Source organism: Meleagris gallopavo, chromosome 3 (genome assembly GCF_905368555.1).
Source record: "Meleagris gallopavo chromosome 3, MGAL_WU_HG_1.1, whole genome shotgun sequence".
Lineage (NCBI taxonomy): Eukaryota > Metazoa > Chordata > Aves > Galliformes > Phasianidae > Meleagris > Meleagris gallopavo.
The window spans coordinates 73665268-73688460 of NC_139406.1; the positions used below are offsets into that span (position 1 = coordinate 73665268).

The 23193-nt window shown below is 37.6% G+C and overlaps 1 protein-coding gene across 6 annotated transcripts in view; it reads left to right on the forward strand.

Annotated features, from left to right (window-relative positions):
- Nucleotides 1-113: 113 nt before the first annotated feature.
- The window catches only part of SPAG1 (sperm associated antigen 1), a 37220-nt gene continuing 14140 nt past the window's right edge, over nt 114-23193 (forward strand). Inside the window, exons 1-12 of one of the 6 annotated variants that reach the window (XM_019614173.3) lie at nt 114-1157; nt 1508-1656; nt 2160-2319; nt 3979-4104; nt 6763-6830; nt 9125-9243; nt 9713-9818; nt 12155-12285; nt 13469-13575; nt 15807-15969; nt 19286-19708; nt 20098-20197. In XM_019614173.3, the coding sequence (XP_019469718.2) occupies nt 1517-1656; nt 2160-2319; nt 3979-4104; nt 6763-6830; nt 9125-9243; nt 9713-9818; nt 12155-12285; nt 13469-13575; nt 15807-15969; nt 19286-19708; nt 20098-20197 (1643 nt within the window). In that variant the 5' untranslated portion in view covers nt 114-1157; nt 1508-1516. Of the gene's footprint in view, nt 1657-2159; nt 2320-3978; nt 4105-6762; nt 6831-9124; nt 9244-9712; nt 9819-12154; nt 12286-13468; nt 13576-15806; nt 15970-19285; nt 19709-20097; nt 20198-23193 lie in introns of all 6 variants that reach the window. The other 5 variants (XM_019614174.3, XM_085221479.1, XM_085221478.1 and 2 more) reach the window with 5 other exon arrangements.

Genomic DNA, 23193 nt, shown 5'->3' on the forward strand with positions numbered 1-23193 from the left:
TTTCAGAAACGGATTTCTTACTTAAATTTTAGTCTATTAAATTCATTAGTATTGTATTCATTTTTTAGTTAAGTGTTAACCTTGTTTTCACAACTCTTGCCTAAACCTTACTTGTGTTTTAACTCTTTTCAACGTTTTTTGGACTCCTGTGAACTACATAAAATCTTGGTTTGAATAAATCCAGTGAAGACATATTGAAGGCAACACAAAATCAGGTCTGAAATTTGGATTTGAACTCGACAGGACCCAAATCAGGATAAAAATTAAGAAATGTGTAAATGCAAATTCTCACACTGCTTTGTGACCTTGCTTGTACTCACCAAAATAAGTAGGTCTGGAGTATAAAGATATTTGGATAAGGTAAAACTGAAATAACATCATTTTGCTTCTGTCATGAATCTGTAACAAGAAGTGGTTGTTTTGTACTGATAAGCCAAAACTTTTTGCATCCCTTTTCCTATTCAGAGTATTTGCTAAGTGATACTAAACTACCCATTGTGGTGATGTGTCTTACAAAACACTGCTGCTTTGTGCCTGATGCTAATTCAGCCTGATTAAATGCTTGCAAATCCAAATTTTGAGGCTAGTGCTGATGAGAGTGTTGAAAGACAAACGTGTCATTTCACTGCTGTCAGTATGGTATGATGCCGCTGTTAGGGAGTGTACAGGCTACTGCAGAAAGCAGCAGGGATGGGTTTTAGTGAGGGTAACGTAAGGTTATGGGCAGTGGTGAGGACCAGGGCACTTGGAAGAGCATCGAACCGATTTACACTGGATAAAATACACTGAAAGCAAACCAGTGATGTTTTATGAAGCCTGAAACCCAACTGCCGTACTTCTGAAGGGAATACCCTGAAGTCAAATCATTTCTAAGATCAAAGAACCTTTTCATTTATCAGCACAATGCTGGAAATTATATTTAATAAAATATAAATTAAAATAGCGGCACGCGTTTCTAATAGCCAGAACGCTAGAGAGCTGCAAGTCCAGAGACCGCGCGCTGCCAGGGCCCGCCGCCCCTCAGCCTAGGCGCGGGAAGCGCCTCGTACCCCCGCCCTACGCCGCCGCGCAGTTCTCCTTCTCCATCTCTCCGCTGCGCATGCGCCGGCGAGGCGGGTGTCCACGGTGAAGGGCAGGGCTGTTCGACGCTCGGGCAGGTGGGTGTCGGGGCCGTCGTGCAGCGCCGTTACCTCCGCACAGAGCCGGCGAGGCTCTGCGGGCGCCTCGCAAAGGGGTGGCAGTGTGGGGTCCCGCGCCTTCTCTGTCGATCACCTCCGCGCCGCCAGCCGCCATGTTGTACATAGCAACGGTTGCTATGTTGCGATTGCTGCTTCTCTGTAGGCTTCTGTGAAGAACAAATTGTGTTATCCGGTCTTTAAATCGGAAATTTTTCTTTTGTAGCAATAATTCTACTGCAGATAGTACTTTGTGGCATAAACACGGCTATTCCTTAAATTAGCATTGCTTCAAAATACATGTAAGTGCCCAGAGATTTTTTTTCTTTTAGTGTTTAGTTATGGGTGATGAGTCAAAAATGTATTTGCTGGATCAAGGAACTACTAAAACATATCAAATACCTATTAGTCATCTCGACTACAAGTTCATTGAAAAATGTACAGACGTTCAACACCTGGAAAAGATTCTGAGGGTACTAAGGTAAATGTTATCTTTTCTACACTTTGTTACTAATTGGATTCTCATTCTATTTCTCTTGAATCTTTGTGACTTTCCCATTTAAAAATTTGAAATTAAAATGCACTGTGAAAGTAATTGTGTTAAAAGTGTCCAGATGATTAAATGAAGAGTTAGAAATTCAAGTTCTCATTTAACCCATCAAAAAGGTTTGATAAACCATGCCAGCTTTTTCTCAAATTCTGCTACTGCGTTTTTACGGAATCACATCTTTCCTGTTTGTGGCAATATCAAGTGCTATGCCTGTTCCACTTTTGCTGAAAATTACAATGACATTTTTTATGAGTACTTGGAACTGTGTTTGTATGTCTGCTGGAAAGTGGTTAACTGAAATTTTCTGATCAAAATCAAGGGGTGATAGACTTCAGTTTCAACAGGAAAACAGCACTCTGTAGTCACTGTATACAGAAAAGTACGGACATTTGCAGAGAATTTTCTTGTGTTACTTACACGTGTTCATTTTAAAGGTCTGGTGAAGAGGGATGTTATCCTGACCTGACGTTGTTTTGTGAAAAGCGTATTAAGCATTTAGCTCCAGGGAGCAGAGTTCTCAGAAAAGATAAACCTGCAGCCACAGCAGCTGATTTTACAGCTGAAGAATGGGAAACAATTAATGATGAACTGATGGTACAGTATGACTCTAGTTTACAGTGGTCAGTAATGTAATCTCTTTGTTTTATCAGTTGTGAGTGGTTATTCAACCTCATCTTATGCTTAAGTAGAAAGTGATTATTTGATTAAATGAGGAAATGATAGGTTCTGTTGTGGTTTTCTTTTTTAATATTTATTGAGATAATGCTAATGAATCTTTAATACCCGTTATAACTCTACAGAACATATTTGTTTTTTATTTTTTTTCATTTGAAAAAGCTCAAAACAATTGCAAACTGCGTATAGAAAAAGCACTTTCCACAATCTGTTCAAGAAAATGCAAATAATTTTTCCATACTGTTCAGTGTAGGAACTAAAGATCTCCTTATCCAACTGAAAATATTGAAGAAGTCTAGGTGGCATAAGCATTTTAGATTATATTATTTTATCTGAAAAACAGAATCTCTTGTAGTGACATTCCTCAGTAGCGCATCTTGCCTGTGATAGAAAATCCAGATATGTATATTATAGAATCACAGAATTATAGGGCTGGAAGGGACCTCTAGAGATCATCAAGTCCAGCCCCCTGCCAGAACAGGATCCTTTCAGTACGCTGCACACATAGGCATCCAGGCAAGACTTGAGTATCTCCAGAGGAGGAGAATCCACAACCTCCCTGGGCAGTCTGTTCCTGTGCTCTGTCACTGTGCAGAAGTTCCTTCACATATTGGTGCAGAACTTCCTATGCTCCAGTTTATGGCCATTTCCCCTTGTCCTGTCAACACAGACCACTGAAAAGAGGTTAGCCATTGTCCCACACTTAAGATATTTATAAACATTAATAAGTTTCCCTCTTAGGCTTCTTTTCTTGAGGCTGAACAGACCCGGGTAACCCCACCTTTCCTCAAAAGGGGAGATGCTCCAGGCCCTTTATCATTTTTGTGGCCCTCTGCTGGACTCTCTCCAGGAGATCTCTGTCTTTTTTGTACCAGGGAGCCCAGACCTGGACAGAGTACTCCAGGTGAGGCCTGACCAGGGTAGAGTAGGATCACCTCCTTTGACCTGCTGGTCACGCTCCTTAAGTAACGAAGTAATGCTTTTTACGGCCCAGAAACAAACATGCTTTGAATTATGTAGGAGAAAGTGAAGCAGCAAAACTAATCTTATGAGAAACTAAACAAAACTATTTTTAAATGCATTATATGAAAAGACAGGTGAATGCTTTTTGTTGCTTTCTAAATCTAAAGGGTTAGAGGCAACTTTGTTCATAGCATGTTCTAATCAATTATGCTATTTCTTTTTGAGACTATTTGTTTCCAGTCTTTTAAGGATGATTCTCCAAGTGCTTCTGAATGATCAGAAGCACTTCTGCTTTAATTTTTGCATGTTTCTCTTTATAATGGTTCCCCTTTTTGGACTCTAAAAGATGATAAAGGAAGGTGCACTTGTACTGTGTTCATCATTAAGTTTTCTTGAATTGGCAAAGTTATGAACAAAAATAACCCTTTTAATTTAAGGAACTTAAGCTTATGTTTAAGCTTTTTAAGCTTTATTTTAAGGTTTATTTTTAATCTTTATTTTAATTGCTTTTCCTCATTAAGAGCTTTGTATTGTAAGGATAGTTGCAGGGTCGTTGTAGACTACAATGTGTGTCTGTTGTACAGCTTTATGGAATGGATTCTTACTTATTTTCAGAGCTGGGTGGCAGAAATGAATGAAGATGATAATAAAGCACAGCTTTTGAAAACAGGCACACTGCATGAAGGACAAGATAACTTGCCACCTATTCGTTGTTCCAGCAGCTGTCTTCCTGCTTTCGAGGTATCTCCAATTTTCTAAAACATTATTTTTACATAAGTATGTTAATTATGTCTTTCTAAAATTAGTAAATTCAGATTTTAAGAACTTCTATCCATTGAACCTCTCTTACTAGATTTTGTTAACCAGAAAATAAAACCCTTTAAGCTGTCTTGTAAGAGACCAATGTTTAAACAAAACTGCCTCTTAGATACTAGCATGCATGTTGTAATTATCTTTTAATCTTGATCAAGAGTCAATTTCTGAAGCAAATCTTAAACACCCTTTTCTATGCACATTTCATGTTTCAGGGTAGTGTTAAACGGTATATACTAGGTTTATTTTGCAGGGTTTTTTTTTACTGGTGTAGAGTCATGGGACATATTTTCCACAAATGAATGAAGAGTGAGCTTTATAACAGAATTTCCTTCTCTTACATGATACAGAAGTTTCTGTATTAACAATCCTGTTTCTGTTTCACACTGCCTTGGATTTTGAGGTTACATCTATACTGCAAAATAAAAGAGGATCAGGGAGACAGCTTGATTATTTCTGTTTCTGATTGTCCACATTGATTAATCATTAGTTTTGCTCACTTCCTCCAGGACAGAACTAAACCATCTTCTAGAAGTATGGGCTTAGAAGTATTCACTTCCATAAAGCAGTGTGGATGAGATTTCAGCAGATGTAGGTTCTTTGCCAAACACAGTACTACAGTGCAGGATGTGCACATTCCAAGTTTTGTTTTAGGAAACTCCTCTGTGATGTTATCTATACAGCCCTCATATTATTTTGGATATTCCAAATTGAAAAAGAATACTGGTTAGCTGGCTCAAAATAGTAACTTCTATCACAAGGGACCCGGCAGATATCCAAGGCCAAGTTTTTGCATCTGAACTAAATCCAGTCTGAGCTCCATTTTTTGGTCCAAAAATTATTCACTGAGCTACAGACGCTGTGAGATCCGTGCATTGAGAGTTCTAGCAAGGAACATGACAGTGGCAGAGGATTTTTTTAGTTTTCTGCCAAGTACCAGGGAAAAGTTAACACAGCATGCAAGCATAACCTTTTCATGAGAGGCTCTTGGATGAGAACAAACGAGAAATTCCTGACTCTGCTGTAGCCATGGTTTGGTTACAATGACCTTGAGAATATGAGACCTAGAATGTTAAGGATTTTTGAAATTTTGAGTCAACATTTCTGATTTATTCCATTAAAGGACACACTGTAGTTCTCTTGCTGTATTAAAGTTGCATTAGTGTGTAATACAGCATGAGTTTTCTTCTGAGTTTAACTATATGCTCATTTAAGCAATGTGCTTATATTTGAAAAGAAGTTTGTAACATACAGAATGCATTCATAACAATGTCGTTTTCTAGGAAGCCGTATCTAGGTTACCTTCTCCAAACATGCGTTAATCACTAAGCATGTTTGTCGTTTTGTCTAGCTTCTTGAACAACTGAGAACATTATGTGTAATTCTGGAGTCACATACTACAAAGGTTTATGTAACCTAGTATTATAGATAGCTGCAAGTGTTTATAGGAAGGCACACATTTGCATTATGTAAATTGAGGTGCTTGTATTCAAGTGCGGAAGTATTTCCTTGTAACAGTGTCACCACTGGTAAATCTAGTTTAAGAGGTTGCTGCTGCTGGTTTCCTTGGTCCAGTTTATCGCGTGCTCACTTGCACTGGTACAGATGTTTAGGGGTTGCACTTTAATCTCTATCAAATTGTTTGTACCCACATGACTGTAAATCTGCAATCCTACAAACAATTACACTGGTCTAACTTGGTGAGAGATGGATTGCAAGGTAAGAGGAGGGTTGAACAAACAGCAAAGAGTACATGGAATATTTTGAACTGGCTGTTCCACAATGGAATCCTGTTTGGAACCACACCTTGTTGAATGTGGGAGTCAACAAGCAGGGAGAGACGTATCAGAAACGGTCTGGCAAAGGTGGAAGAGATGCCAAAGGTGACAGCTATGGAAATATGTTCCACTGGGATAGGAGATGGGTTGCAATACATGCCAGCTGAGTCAGTTATTGTGATGGATTGTTGAAGGATAAATTATCCTAAGGATAAATTCTAGGTGAGGCAAATAGCAGTGGTGGACCTTGTCTAAAAGCAAGAATGAGTGTAAATCATCTTGGAAATTAGCTCAGTTGGAATGTGTCAAAGAAGTATAAAGATGCTATCTAAAAGTCAGAGCAAATGTTCTTTTTATGCTTGTTTTGAAGCCTCCAGAGGCTGTGAGAAATTGTGCGTTGCATTCTCTTGGGAATGGCAAGCCTAAAATGAGGTTAGTGAATCAATTTCAGCATTAAGCATCTCATTACAAAGGCAGAGTTTCCCACCTTTTAAATAAAGTTCCTTGCTGTGTTGAAAATATGGTTTGGAAGATGGCAATTCAGTATACTTTTTAGAAAGAGCAGTCTCCTGTTTGAAAAAATTTATCCAGTGCCTCTGTGATGTGTAACAGGGCAGTGCAGATAAAGTCTGATTACAATGATACATCAAATGCATAAAGATGTTCCTTAAAGCTACGCAAATTAAATATTCAAGACTGTACTGAAATTAGTCATGACTGTTAATTAGTAGGGATATCTATTACAGAAAAAAAAAAGTGAGTTTTTTCTTTTGGAAATTATCTTATAGGTTGGCCGTTTCTTTTTCAGAATGAAAAGTTCCAAAACAAACAAAGAAGTAAGAAAAATATACCACGGGATTACAGTGAATGGGATAAGTATGTCAAATCCTTTCTATTTTAATTTTTATTAACTCTTACTTTATAATGAAACATAGTGGTTTGTTTGTTTTTTTTAAAGTATTGTCCAGAAGCACAGTATTAAGGTTAGCTTTTCAGGAAGCTGTAATGCTTCAATGAAATTTAGGTTTTTCATAACAGTTCTGTTAAATTGCAAATGATGCACTGTGGTGCTGCCAACTCAAAGCAAGTTAGTCTGTATTTTTTCTATCCAAGTGGTGTGAAATATAATGAGTCAACAGAAAATACAAATAAAATGTGATTTTTGTTTAATATTTTTTCTTTTTTTTTAACATCCAAAATATAAAGCCTATGGAGGTACATTAAGCAGGAAATTAAAGATAGCTTAATTTATCACATTTTCAAAATAAAATAATGATGACACATCACAGATTGATGCCCCCAAATTATTGAATGTGAAGGAAGTATACTTCTGTGTTATGAACAGTAGCAGCTTCCCTGCAGCTCTTTAAATGCTGCTGTAGAATCACAGAGTCATAGAATCAGACTGAAGATAAGTGCATTTCCAGTGCTCTTGGTGGGGAACTTAATCTAGAGACAGTGAGGTTGTTGATGAAAATTTTTAATATCTCACTCTGCCACCAAAAAAACTCTGCAGAGACCCTGTCTGCTTAAGACCTGCATGTAGTATATTGCCATAGAATCACAGAATCATAGAATTGCTCAGGTTGGAAAAGACCTTAAAGATCATCAAGTCCAACCACAACCTGACCATACTACCCTAACTCTTAACAACCCTCCACTAAATCATGTCCCTGAGTACCACATCCAAACGGTTTTTAAACACATCCAGGGATGGTGACTCAACCACCTCCCTGGGGAGCCTGTTCCAGTGCTTAACAACCCTTTTGGTAAAGAAGTTTTTCCTGATATCCAGCCTAAACTTACCCTGGCACAACTTGAGGCCATTTCCCCACGTCCTGTCACCTGTCACCAGTGAGAAGAGACCAGCCCTGCTTTTGCTGTAAACACCTTTCAGGTATTGGAAGAGAGCAATGAGGTCTCCGCTCAGCCTTCTTTTTCCCACACTAAGCAGCCCCAGTTCCTTCAGTTGCTCTTTGTAGGGCATATTCTCCAAGCCCTTGTCATGCATATGCACTCCAAAAACTGTGGCCTTCCTGCTCAAATGTGGTTAAATAAGCGGGTTATCAAAATCACTTCTGCAACAATTTATTTTTCATCCTTTTTTACTCTGTATCATTTGAAGTAATCGTTTTTTAATGCTACCTGCAATTTTATGTATGTGCTCAACCTTTGTCCTTTAACATGCTGATAATAGTGGATTTTCCTGTAGAGTATATAGGAAATATTTTGGATAATGTGGGTATACTAAAACAGAAGTTGTTTAGACTATTCCTGAACAAGAAAGTTTTTACTTATTTAAAAATCATTGTTATGAAATCTGATTAATTTATAATAAAAAAGTGAAAGTAGTGAAAGATCAGATTTTAAAAGGGAGCACAGTTAGTCTTACCTAAAGAGGTTTTGAATTGTGTAATTTTTCTGACTGATGTTCCTTTTTCAGAAATAAATTATCCAAGTTGTTGAGATTATTGTGAAAAACAAAGGCTATTTTCCATTAGGTCATAAATAGAAAAGCAGTGTAGTGTAGGAATTGGTTATTACTATGTTTGTTTTATAGGATTACAGCAGCAATATTTATTCAATATAAATTCCTAAACTTTTCAGAAGCTACTTCAGAGTAACCTTAGAAATATCTGAGATTGTTTTGAAACCTCTCTCAAGTTTATGCTGTTATTCACAATGAAGCTGTTTATTCAGTGTTTTCAATAAAGGTTAATACAGATATTTGACAAGACTGGAATTGAGCCTGAAGATACAGTTTCATAAATTTCACCTGCTTTTATTTGGAGGTGGTGAGGAGGGGAGGCAGATATTTTGCTGATTTTTAGTTGTTTGGTTTTGTTTATTTTTAACAAGAAGGGAGGATGAAGGAATATTTGTTGTTTATTGTTTATATGTATGTATGTTTACATACATTTGTGCACCTGTGTGTACATATATGTATGTATGTATATTTGTATGTATGTATATGCACATAGATACGGGGGAAACAAACAGTAACACAAGGAAAGGAGGTAAGACTAAACATCTTTTACCTAACAAGTAATGTGTAATTGATCGCTGCCTTTATGCCTGCTTGGCTTTGGTTTGTAATGGAAATACTGCATGCTGTTGAAAAAATAGAGGACTTTTCTTCTTGTTGTATTTGTTATTTGTATTAATTTAAGGTTCGATGTGGAAAAGGAGTGTTCTAAAATTGATGAAAGCAGTGAAGAAAATAACTCAAAAGCAAGATTCTCTATTAGACCAAGTCTACCTCTAATTGAGAAGAAAATAAACACTACTGGTAATGTCCTAGAAGCATATTTTTTTATTTTCTTTGATTGTAGTATTCTGTTGTCAAATGTGAATACAAATCAAATTGTATTATAGAGATGTCTTTATTTTTCAGTACCTAGAGATGCTAAAATTTCGTAGAAGTTCATGTTTAAAAATATCTTTGTCTTAATAATTGCTTAAAATATTTTAATGTGCTTAGGTTGAGAGAATTAAGTAAAAATATAAAGCACTTCTGCTGCTGCAATCCACTGCTAGAGGTTAACCAATAACCTTCATCTTGTGTTCAGAATTGTATGTGTCATCAGAAGGATTGAGGTTTTTATTATTGAAATTATAAGGCAATTCTGTCTTTTTATAATCCAAGTTCTTTTAAAAATAATATAAGGAATATGACATTCAAAGTATTTTAGCTGACAATATTTTGATTGCATCTATGCAAACTGGTGATTTTAACAAGTTTAAAAACCTTCTTATAGGCATGACAAGGAAAGAGAAGATCTTTATTGCTACTCGGGAAAAAGAAAAGGGCAATGAAGCCTTTGCCAGTGGAGATTATGTGGAAGCAGTGACATATTACACTCGGTGAGTAAACAGCATGTTCCTTTATTTTAATAACATTTACCTGTGAGCATTATTTTGATAGCTATCATGACAATTAGATTATTTTCAACAGGGTGAAAGGATTTTACAGAAGAATCCTTATAGCACTGTTGCATCCTGATACTAATTTTTATTTATCAAGAAGATAGATCAGGAAGAAATAGGTGATGGGATGGGATACAAATTTACAAGTATCACAAAGTTGTTCAGACTCTTCAAAACAATTGAGATTCAAGAGCAAATGGACAAAAATTGAATGTTAAAGAATGTCTTGAGAAAACAGACTTTCGAAATTAATTTGAGATAATTATAACAAATGATTATCTCAGCTTTTATTTTTAAAAACTGACTTAATAACCTGTGCTTACGAGAAAAAAAAATAATTGCGTGCAACTTAATCATAACTATGTAATTAGTAGCAGTCCAAGGAAAAGCATATCATCTTAGTTTCAGCTGGGACAGAATTGTCTGGCAGGATGCTGTGTTTTGGTTCTAGGAGAACAATGCTGATAATACACCGATGTTTATAGTTACTGCTAAGCAGTGTTGTACAGAGCCAAGGCCGTTCTCATCAAAGGGCCCACAGAGCTTGGAGGGAACAGAATGAGGACAGCTGGCTTTAACAGGCCAAAGGGATATTCTATGCCATATGGCTTAAACAGGTGTTTTGGAGGGGATGGGAGTTCATCTTGCTCTCTTCTGCTGCTCATAGGCTAACTGGGCATGGGTTGGGAGATTGTGAACAATTGCTTGTGCATCACCTGTTATAAACATATATATATGTATGTATGTATGTATGTATGTATGTATATGTCATAATTGTTATCCATTTCTCTATCTTAGTAATTAGTTTTATCTCAGTCCATGAGTTCTACTTTGTTTTCCTGGATCCTTTCCCCCATCCTGCTTGGAAGAAAGGGAGAAAGAGAACAACGGTGTGGTGCTCAGCCACACAGGTTAAACCACAATTCATGTAGGCACTGGATTAAAAAAAAAACAACAACAACAACTGAATCTTGCCTTTATTAGTCCTGTATTCTATTTCAAGTCCAGGATTTTGCATTTGCTGGGTTTTTTTTGTTTGGTTGGTTGGTTGGTTTGGTTTGGTTGGTTGGTTGGTTGGTTTTTTGAGCTTGCTGTGAAGTTTGTCAGCTTGTTTCTCTGGCTTGTAAAAGCCTTTCTTGTCTGGAGTTCAGATCTCTGCTGTATTATGGACTTTTCCCCTGCAACTGTGTATCAGCAAGGAGCTTCCTGGGAGTGCCTTCTGTTCCATCTTAGAGACTGCTGTTGTTAAGTTGTATTGGTCCTGCAGGGAGGCTTCTAGTAGCTGGTTGCCACTTGAACTTCGTACGTCTTGTCATAGTTCTTTGAGCCCAACAGTCCAGTTTTCTTTCTATCTTATTGCCCACTTAGGTAGTCCACATTTTACCTATTTGGCCATGAAGATACTGTTGCTTGCTTCTAGAATCTTAAACTCTACCATGTCATGGCTGCTGCAGCCAAGGTGCCCAGGTGACCCAAAAGGCCAGTAACATCCTGGCCTGTAACAGAAATAGTGTGACTAGCAGGACTAGAGAAGTGATTGTCCATTTGTATGAAGCACAGGTGAGACTGCATTTTGAATACTGTGTTCAGTTTTGGGCCCATCATTACAAGAAGGACACGGAATTGCCCCAGCATGTGCAGAGAACAGCAGTGAAGCTGGTAAAGGGACTAGAAAACAGGACTTACACTCCCTTGTGACTGAGGAAATGGGATTGTTTCATCTGGAGAAAAGGAGGGTGGGGGGAGTCTTCACTCTCTACACCTACCTGAAAGGAAGGGTGCAGAGAAGTGGATGTTGGTCTCTCTTCTCAGGTGACATGTGATAGGGCAAGAGGAAATGATCTCAAGTTGCTCCAGGGAAGGCTTAGATTGGGCGCTAGGAATAATTTATTCATGGAGAGGGTGAGCAAGCATTAGAACAGGCTGCCCCACTGGTTTAATGATGAGACTTGTTAGGTAGGTCAGGTTGATGGCTGGATTTGATGATCTTGAAGGTCTTTTCTAACCTAATTGATTCTATGATTTTTGATACTCTAAAGGTATCATTTGACAGTTTGGTTTGAATCTATATGGATGAGCAGTGGGAGCCCTGAAGATAGTAAACATAGTTGGTGGATAATGGTCTCTGTTCTTGCAAGAAGTCCCTAACTACTTTGATTAAATTGGTATCAGCATTAATGTTGTAACAATACTTTTACAGATTCCAATAGTACATTGCTTCTATATTCAAGCTACCTAATGATGAGCCCAGCATGATCAATACTCTTTTGCAGGAGTATATCTGTACTGCCCACTGCAGCTGCATACAATAACAAAGCTCAAGCAGAAATCAAACTTCAGGATTGGGACAGTGCTTTGCAGGATTGTGAGAAGGTGCTAGATATGGAACCTGGCAATGTAAAAGGTAGAGTTAAATATAAATGTGTCTTTCTACATATTATTTTATTCCTAGCAAATAAAATTGTTATTTGTATCCATTCGTGTTGTTAGTTGCTTTCACTGAGTAGAGTTCCAAGTACGAAGAAGAAGGAAATTAGCTTCCCAAAGTAATTTCAACAGTATTTTGGGAATCAGGGAAGTTTTAAGCAGTCTACTCTGTTGTTCCGTGATGGCTATTCTTGTGCAACAGTGTGGAGCTAACTTCTGTTTTTTATATGATAAGTATATATTCTTTTATATTCATGCAGTTGTTTACATAGTGACTATACTGAAGCATTAGGATATGTAATATCCTCTGTAATATATGTATGTAAAATATAATATCCCACTCTTTTACCTCATAACATTCTTACAATATATGTAATATGTAAAATAGCATTTTCACCTTAAAAGCAACGTGAAAACAATGGAAGTTGCTGGTTTAATCCTTTCTTAAGGTAAAGGCTTGAGTGCAACTAACTGTATTTGCACGTGAGGAGTGGACAAATTGGAAAAACATGAAAAGATGCTTCACAGTAAAGCTGGTGAGGGGTCTGGAATACAAGTCCTGTGAGAAGCAGCTGAAGGAGCTGGGATTGTTCAGTCTGGAGAAGAGGAGGCTCAGGGGAGATCTTACTGCTCTCTACAACTGTCTGAAAGGAGGTTGTGGTGAGGCAGGGGTCAGCCTGTTCTCCCATGTAACTAGCAATGGGACGAGAGGGAACAGCCTCCAGTTCCTCTAGGGGAGGTTCAGGTTGGATATTAGGAAAAATTTCTTCTCCAAAAGAGCGGTCAAACACTGGAATATGCTGCCTGGGGAGATGATGGAGTCACCATCTCTGGAAGTGTTCAAGAAACATGTGGATATTGTATTGAGGGACATGGCGTGGCGGGGAATATTGATGATAGGTGGATGGTTGGACTGGATGATCTTTGAGGTCTTTTCCAATCTTGGTGATTCTATGATTCACAAGTCATTATTCCTATCTCAAAGGATGTCATGAAATCAGATTGCTAAAAACAGTGAAGAGAATCAGTAATACACTCATTATGAAGTAAATGCAGTAAACTTTAGAAATTGTTCTACACTTCATATTTATAGAAAAATAATGAATAGTTATTCACTTTATGCTTTAAAAATGTATGTAATACATACTGTTCCTTTGTAGCTCTGTTGCGCCGTGCCACTATTTACAATCAGCTGAAGAATTACCAGGCAGCTATGAAGGATCTGAACACAGTATTATGCATTGAACCAGAAAACGCTGTAGCTAAGGTAAAGATAAATGACTTGCATATGACTTGAAAAATATTGTAGACAGTTGCAGAATAGTGCTTATCATTTATATTATTTGATTTGGATCTTAATGTTGAGGACATAACCATCTACTGTGCCAATGATCCGTTTCCCGAGAGCACTTATGTGCCTGTGGTAGAAAGTAGGTACCTGAATGTGACCAAATCTTCTCGTACTTAGTTGTGAGAACCTGTAGGTGCTGAAGTCTTCTGTATTAAAGTAATCCAGGTACCTGACATATAGCTGCTGAACATGCTAACAGTGTTAGTGCATTGGCTAAAATTTCTGTCAAAAAGATCCACTGGGATAAACACACTTGAAGTTTGATATGTAATTCACAAGAAGAATTCAAAAGAGATGCCAGACTTTTATTGTTGTGGTGGTAAAGGTGGTGAAAGGAGAAGACCTAAGTTCTGTCTTTACTTCAGTGTGTTCAATGTTACGAATGTCATTTCTCATCTCCAGGCTGGGAAAAAACAAACAAACAAACCAACCTTGCATACTTTATGAATAGGCACCTAGGAAGGCAGGATGCTTTATTTGAAAGCTCAGTGTCAGGATGTGGTCCTTGTACAACTACTACTTCAGCTATTTAGGACGAGATTGGTTCTTGTCATTTCATTGGTATTTTCTTACGGGTGATTTACAGCTTTGAACCTAGTCCTAGAATATGGATACCAAATGCCCTGAGAGTTTTCACTACTAGGCAGTTTTGATACTAAGCTGCTCTTTGCTTGTCCATCATGCTGCTACCCCTCAGTTTTGGGGAATTGTCTCATCACGTGAATTCTATTTGGTTCTTACTGTTAGCACATTTTAAAACACTAGAAGCTTGCTGATTGCTTCTTCTTTCTGTGGAGTTACTTGACCACTGCTATTGCTTGCACCAGAAAAGTCAGAGAGATCTAAGCCCATATGTCAAATTAACGACCTAATGCATTCATGCCTGTTCTTGCAGATAACTTCCTAGGAAGAACAGTTCACATTAGTAGTGTGACTAGCTCCAGAGTTCACATCAATCAAGGAATTTACTTACCTGCTTCTTTATCTTTTCAAACACATCTGTCTTGACTGCTAAAAGAGCTCTTTTGCTTTTTGTTTTTACCCTTTATAACACTGAACTTCTCAGTCTATACTGACAAACTCCACAAAAGTCTTTGTGCAAAGGCTGTGCTGAGACTTCTTATAATGGTATTCATTGTGAGTACGCTCTTAAGAGATCCAAAAACAGTGGTAACTCTGCTGACTAATGCTTCTCATTTCTGAAACAATGTTGGTCCTTTGTCCTTATCTGTGCCAGCTCTTATGCCTTGGCTGAGACACCTAGAGGTGATACAGTGCTTGGCAGGACATGTTTTTCAGTTGCTTTTTGCTAGAAAGATCCTCAAAACCCTCTTGAACTAAATAGTATGTAGAACACAAACAAAATGAATGTTTAAATGCAGAGTCACTGAAAGAAAGGTAAATTGCTTGTCAGTAACAGGAATTTTTCAATGAATCTTGGCTTTTTCCTGTCCTTGTTTATCTTTTTCTTGTTGAAGTGAGTACTGAAATAGCACTTCTTTGTACAGCACTGAATACAAAACAAAAATGTGCTTAATACTAGGTGTGTTTACTGTGTCCTGAAAGTGTGAAGTGTTGTTGGGGCATTTTTTTTTTTACTAATCCAAAAATATTTAAAGAATGAGAGACCTTCCTAATTCGTAGATGTTACAAGAAAAACAAAACTTTTCATTATTCAGCAATGTCCTGCTACACTGCTAAGTTGTTACCTCTCCTGGTTCTATTTCTGTCGGTTACATTTAGTCCATCAAATATCCATCAGGCACTGAGTTCTCCATAGCATAAGCACTGATAAACTTGTTTTAGGCTTTTTCAGTGACTCTACAAAGCCTGTTTTCAGTGTGGCTTTTATGAGCAGACCATGCCAGATATCATCATAGCATGATATGTTTATTCAGCTATTTAGTTACGCTTAAGAAAAGAAAGATACATATTTATTTAGGTGCTTTATTCTGAGTTTCTAAGAGATAGAAATTCAGTGTTAATCATGATTTTGATACTGACTGAAAAGTCATGTTTATTTTCTCTGGTTTTATATTGATAACATTTATCTGGATAATTCTTCAGGATCTTTTGTATATTACTTAACAGAATGTATTTTCTAGAGATAAAGGCTTTTGCTGTTACTGTTTATTTTTCTCTTGCAGAAAAATCTGCTAGAGATTGAAAAGAAACTGAAAGAATTAAAGCCTGGATCTAAGACTGAAGGCAGAGGAAAAAGAATAGTTATTCAAGATATAGAGGACTCAGCAGGTGATGAAGAAAGAGGGGAAAATGCAGAAGAATGTGGAAGAAGCAGCAGTGATAAAAGTAATGTCGTATAATTTCCTATTAATTTCAGTCTGAAGATAAAGACTAAAATTACATTCACTGCTTAAAATAGACCAGAATGTATTGGGGTGTGATTAACTGCAGCACTGCTGAGGTGAGGCTGCTGGCATAGTCGAAACTGTTGGCTTCAGAAGAAAGTAAGGCAACAGCAGCCATTGAGGCTTGTGCTGTCAAGTTGTTTGGGGTTCAGCTGCATGGTTGGGCTCCAGCATGCCACAGAAAAACATCTTTGGGTTGGTTTCCACTCTTTTTATTGGTACTTTAACGTAATTTGGCAAGACAGCTGTGGCTTTTCTGTTTTCCACAGCCTATGTAATTCTGTACCTCGAAATTAATTCAGTCTGTTGTTTTTTCAGTTACCCAAATGTTCTACTTACATGTGAATTACAGACTGTAAAAGGCTGATTTAATAATGCACTATTTGCACAAGAGTTTAGGGAGAATATATCCTCAAAATCAGTTGTTATCCACTAAGTCTTCTCAGAAAATACCTTGGAAGAAAGGATGGATCGTGTCCCTAGCCCTACATATCAGTTAATTGGGGGTTGCTTTCCATTGGCAGTATTCAGATGACTAAATGTCTTTCAGCTCCACAGGAAGACTCCTATTCATCTGATGAAAGGTTAGGCTTTTAAACATAGGGAAGTTTGTCAACTGACATCAGTGTCATGTGTGTTCATATGATATATTTAAGTTTTTTTGAGATTTAGGAGGCAATCTTCATAGATTACTGTGTACTTTCACACAGAAACAGAGAATCACATGGAATTGTAGGGGCTGGATGGGACCTCTGGACATCATCCAGTCCAATCCCCTGCTACAGCAAGATGCCTACAGTAGGTCTCATGTGAAAGCGTCCAAATGGGCTTTGAATACCTCCAGAGAAGAAGAGTCCACAGCCCCTCTGGGGAGCCTGTACCAGCGCTCTGTCACCCTCACAGTAATGGATTTCATCCTTGTGTTTGTATAGAACATCTCGTGTTCCAGTCTGTGTTGCCCCTTGTCCTGTTGCTGGGCACCACTAAAGAGTCTGGCCCTGTCCTCTTCACTCCTGCACTTCAGATATTTATAAACAGTGATGGGATCACTTCACAGCCTCCCCTTTTGCAGGCTGAACAGCCCCAGGGCTCTCAGCTTTTCTTCGTGCAGGAGATGCTCCAGGTCCCTAAACATCTTTGTAGCCCTAGTTTTAATTTTGTTTTAAAGTACATCCGGAAACAAATATGAAGTCAATTTAGTTACTGAATAAATTTGATATGTTCTGTCAACAGCAATAAGCAGCCTAGCCTTCTAGATTTACTTTCTATGTGATATTAAATTTACTTGCTAGTACCAACTTAAGGTGCTTGTCATTATGACAGTACCAATCAGGTGTCTCTTTAACATGATTTGGAACCATTCTTAGCTCTGTGAGAAATTAGGTCACGTTAGAATACACACTGTTGAAAAATAACTCTAGAATTGAATTTGTAGTGAACTTCCTGAAATCAAGAAAACCCCTCAATTACAATGTCAGTGTAAATGTTGACCAGTAAGTTGTTTTCCATTCTTTATGACTACTTCTAAGCAATCAGAGACCAGAATTATTTAAGAAATCTGTTCATTATGTGTTCTGGTTTAGAACAATCCAAGTTTCATTTCAGTCAGCTACACCAGGAACATGTAATACAGAACAGTTTAACTGACACAGTGTTGTACAAAAGCAAAAAATATAAAAATATAAAAATAAAAATATAAAAAATATAAAAAATTATTAAACATTTATCCATCAAGCTTAGGGAGATTCCAGTAGCCTTTATATATAGCTAGTCCAGAATGGATAAAGAAATTGAAACTATTATTTGGCTTCATAGGAGGTGACTTCGTTGTGAAGTGTTCTTAGATATTTTGCTGTTCATTCTGCACTTCATTTTGTGCCATGCTTCTGAAGGAGATAGACCTTGTGTAGCTGAAAATTCATTTTAAGTGAAACATGATGTAATCCATTATATAAACACGTCAGATATTCCTTTCAGAGTATTCAATAACTTTTGCCTTTTGACAGCCTTTCCATTTTAAGTTGGTTCTTTTAGTGTTAACGTGGATTAAAATTCTTTTTTGGCATATTTAGCATTGCCACATTTTGGCTGGACAGAAGTCTCAAAAATAACAAAGCTTCATAAAAATGGAGGAAGGGGAAGTAGAACAGATTTTTCTTATCGTCATTCCCATTGCAGAGTATCAGCTTACCAAAAAATAAAGGTATTTCAAATCAGAGAGGCTGAGATGGATTCAGAGCTTTTGTCTATTAGACAGTGGAGATTCTAAACGCTCACGTACATATCAACATACGTAGGCAACAAGACTCCAGCAGTTCTACTGCATATGGCATGAATTGTTTTCAAAAAACTTATGCTTTCCCATCCTGTTTGGTTTAGTTTCAGTTACATTTTGTGCATCAAAAAATGTACTTTCATATTCTGTCAACTTTGGAAGTTTAGTTTGAGTCATTTGAAAGTATCATCCTAATATAGGAGGACGTGAAAAAGTGTTTGGCAGGTGAGCACATCACGTCAAGGGAAGACGAAAACCCAGCATTTTAATTAACTGTGCCAAGTGATAATTAAAAGAAAATGTTTGCAGAGGTCCCTTAATGTAACTGGTAATTTCAATAGTCAGGCTTTCTACTGAAATACGTATTTGAATACTGGATTGGTAATCTGCTAATAATTCAGGTGAATAAGAGATTTATGTATGTTAATATCCAATACTTTTACTCTGTGATTTTTTTCTAATTAATGGTAATGTTGAAAATTGAATGATCTGAACTGTCTACAAAAGGCTTGTTAAACTTAGTTTAAATGAAGCTTTTTTGAGAATGTTTTATGAAATTTTATTCCTCCTACAGGAAAGAGAGAAGAATTCTAAAATGTGTAACATCACTGTTTTATTGGTTGCGTGTTCTGATTTTAACCTGCAGAGCTTTTGATTTGGTCATGGAAAATCAGTGTTGCTATTTTAATATTCAGTATTTAAAGAGTTAATTTCAAGGTGAGCTCTGTTCCATTCTGACACTGCAGAACAGGGGTGTTCCCTGGTGCTCAGCAGGGAGAAATGCGATTTCGCAGGAATGCTTTCTCAGTATTCATTACAATCACTTCTAAGTAGGAACTTTGGTGTCTTTTTTGAGGCAAATCAATCTTTGTGAAATGCAGCTTTGTTGTCTGTATTCTCTGGAAGTGCACCCCTCGTTTGGCATGGCAGTAGTTTCTTCTGATGATGCAAGCTCTAACTCAGCTGATTAACTTCCTTGCAGAAATTGTCCTGCCAGTAAGAGACGAGGCGGCTTTGGGGAAGGCTGAGATGGGGAACGCACTGAGAAAGTTTCACAGCAAAGGAGGTGGCTCCAAGTTGGAAGGCAGAGAGACCGAGAAGCAGAAGGAATCAACTGAGAGCAGATTAAAAAAAGGCACAGCGGAGAAAAAATCACAGAAAACAGACCATGAAGGTGAAGCCAATGGTTATTTAAACAGCAACCAAACAAGTGAAAGCCCTGAAGCCGGCCAGTCCTCCAGATCGCATGGAGCAGGGTCCCTGTCAGCTGGTGCTGCCCATTCAACTTCGCTTCCTCCAGCTGCTGCAAAACTGAAAAGTGAAGGAAACGAGTTATTTAGGAGTGGGCAGTTTGGAGAAGCTGTGCCCAAATACTCGGAAGCAATTGAATATGTCATCAGTGTTGGTAAGTGTGATACCTTACGCTTAAATTTAGAATTGTTGTTTATGTGATTTGAAGGGACTGCAGATGAACTAACCTAACCTATCCCTGGATTTTTGGCATGAGTTACTGTGCAGTGAATACTTAGTCATTGCCAGTAGAGGATAATTCATGTAATACAAAATGAGGAAGATGAGTGAAATATTCTTTTAACTTTCTTGGGACAGAGATGGTTGCATTTCTTTGTGTTTGAATAACTAAGTATTCTACATGACATAATAAAGGGAAGCTCCTTCTGGCTTTGCATCAAGAGCAGACTGCATCGCTGCAGTACAACTTACTGTATACAAATGCTTTAATTCTTGAGTGTCATTTTAGTAATGGTCTTTGGTTGAAATTGTAACTTCTTTTAGGAGAACGAAGTCCAGATGATTTAAGTATCTTATACTCAAACAGAGCAGCGTGTTACTTCAAAGAAGGCAACTGCAGTGACTGCGTTCAAGATTGTAACAGGTAAATTGCAACCTTCTATGCAGAGCAACAACATTCCTGATGATGATTAAACATTTTCTGTGATATCTTATTATTGTACTTTGAATCCCTGTATAATCTGACAGATGCCTTTATTTGTTATGTAAACATCACGTGAAACTTAGGGAAGGAATAACATTTAACTGACTTACAAGGCTTCTTGTATACGCAAGTATGTGTAGAAGATCTGTGTTTTTTATTATAACAGCAGGCTTCAGTAATGCTAACTAGTAACCTCTGTGTGCAATCTTTATTAATCCGTAATTCTTCTGATAATGTAGGAAATTACTTCCAAGCATTTGTGAGGTTCACATACCTGCTCTGTTTCTGTGTTGTTTTTATTTTTTAAATATATGTTCAGCTTAGCTACAAGCAATGATTACAGTTAAGAAACTGAGCTAAAATCCTTCCTGCTTATTATGGCTTTTATGGATACAGGAATGAGAGAAGATGAGATGCCTTCAGTAACTCTGAAACTGCCTTCAACTAAATTATTAGTGTATTTCCAGATGTCTTTTGTTATATTTTCTTAAATAAGGTTAATAAGACCAAGGCTTAAACGGCTAAGAGTTTCTGAAGATGGTTGGGATACTTTTGATCTTTTTTTTTTTTTTTTTTTTTTTTTTTTTTTGCATACTAGAACCCAACTATTAAAAAAGACACCCTAAATCTAAAATGTGTGTGTAACTTGATTAACTAAATATTTCACATACTGCATAAATTCTGCCTGATAAAAAAAAGTTTTGTTAAAATTTCATCTGAAAAAATTGACTCGTTAACCACATTTGTTAAAGGAGATGCAGGATTGTGGTCAGCTGTCTGATAACAGATTCACACAGAGGGTGGTGACACACTGGAACAGGTTGCCCAAGGAGGTTGTGGATGCCCCATCCCTGGAGGCATTCAAGGCCAGGCTGGATGTGGCTCTGGGCAGCCTGGTCTGGTGGTTGGTGACCCTGCACATAGCAGGGGCTTGAAACTGGATGATCATTGTGGTCCTTTTCAACCCAGGTCATTCTGTGATTCTACAATAAAACAAGATGGCATACTTAACAGCCAACAGATAACTCAGGAGTTTTCTATTATAGAAGAGTTCAGCCAAAGTCAGTAATGCAGTGATTTTGGTTTTTACATTCTTACTGACTGAAAGCTTATTTTCTCGTTATTTTATCACAATGTTCTTAATCTTGTGCATATTCAAGAACAAGTGATACCTATTAAGCATAAGAGAGGTGGAAGTACTGTAGGAACTGGGAGGCAGAACAGCCAAACTGCAGAAAGTAGGCAATGTCAGTTAAATTTACTCTAGGGAACACAACATAAGGGATGATTTCCAAATAAGTTACTTGATTCAATCAAGTAAAGCTTGATGTAGTGCTTATGTTTGTGACATTAAAAATATACAAATGTATTGAACATCTACTAAGTTTTAGCTGCATAAAGCTTAAAGATTTATGAAAAGCCATCTGTTGGATCACTGTTTGTCTCAAGTCTCTGATTTGGATATTTCTTGTTATTATGAGTGAAACAGGGCTCCTACACTAACTTCATTTTCCCTAATTTAATATGGTGGTATGGCTTGTTTTGTGAATGTATTATCTTTACTTTCTGCTCTGGGAAGAGAGTTTTGCATTCCCACCAAAACTATTTTTCAAGGAATGTCTTCCACTCCAAATAATAATTGTGATTTTCCTGTCATTCTAAATATTAGGAGCCTGAATATTGTGTTAGTTTTTGTGTAAGCTACAGAATGGGGAGCATTTTTGCAAAGTTTTTTAAGAGCTGTGACATCATATGTTTTTGTATTTTTCAAATGCATTCATGAAGATAAGGAGAGTTGGAATGTTGGTATGCTTATGAAATAGAAATTGGAAATCTTTGTGACAGAGATTGTTGTTTCCCTAGTTTTATGGAGGAGTGATGGTGAAAAGCTAACTTAACAGCCAGGAAGGCCAATAACATCCTGGGCAGTACAGAGAGGAGCATAGTCAGTGGATTAAGGGAAGTGATTATCCCTTGTACTCAGCACTTGTTAGACAGCAACTATGTTATGTTATTGTGTTGGATTTTGGTTTCCCTAGTACAAGAAAGGTATTGATCAACTAGAATGAGTTCAGTGAAGTGTCGCTGACGGGGCTTTGGGCTTTTGGAACACCTGCCTGGAGAAGCAGAGGGAGCTGGTTTTGTTCAGCTTGAAGAATGGCTTTGAGGGCTCCTAGCAGCAGGCAGCCAGGACCCATGAGGAGATCATCCAGAAGGTGGAACATGACTCTGGCACTGAGTGTACTGTAGGAGGATATGTGACAGCAGGCAAAAACAAACCCAAGAGGTTCTGGCTGCACGTTGGAAGAAAAAACCATTTCCCAGTGGGGGACAATGGGATATTGTGACGAGCTGCCTAGTGTGGTTGTGCAGCAATTTCCCTGGAGGTTTTCAAAGCGTGACTGGATAAAGCTCTGAGCAATCTTTGTCTGATGTCAGAGCTATCTCCACATTTAGCAGAAGGTCAGACTAGAGACCTTACTGAGTCTGAATTAGCTCAGAATTCCATGACATCTAATTGCCCAGCCTCACACTAATTTAAGTATTTTGGTGTTTATCTTTTTGTCTTATGAGCAAGAATCGGCGATTAGTAAAAGATAATATTTAATTGATGAAGCTTTTGTGGCTTCATCAACTTACTGGCAAAGCACTTGATGTCCAGAAGTTCTGATTGCACAGCTTCAGGGATCGAGGCACAAATGAACAAGACAGGCAAAAACAACCTAAAAGGTGAAAGTAGACAGGGATATATTTGTTTTTCATTAAATGTATTTTTACATGAATATTTTCACATAAGGAAGAAGAATAAAGTTGTGTAGGCAGAAGCACAGTAGACTTGAAATTCCTGTAGGTCTAGGCGTGACTTGAGAAAAATAACAGCTGTCATTTTGTTACTTTCATCAGCAGGAAGGGATTAGTTCTGCAGGTGGAAGACG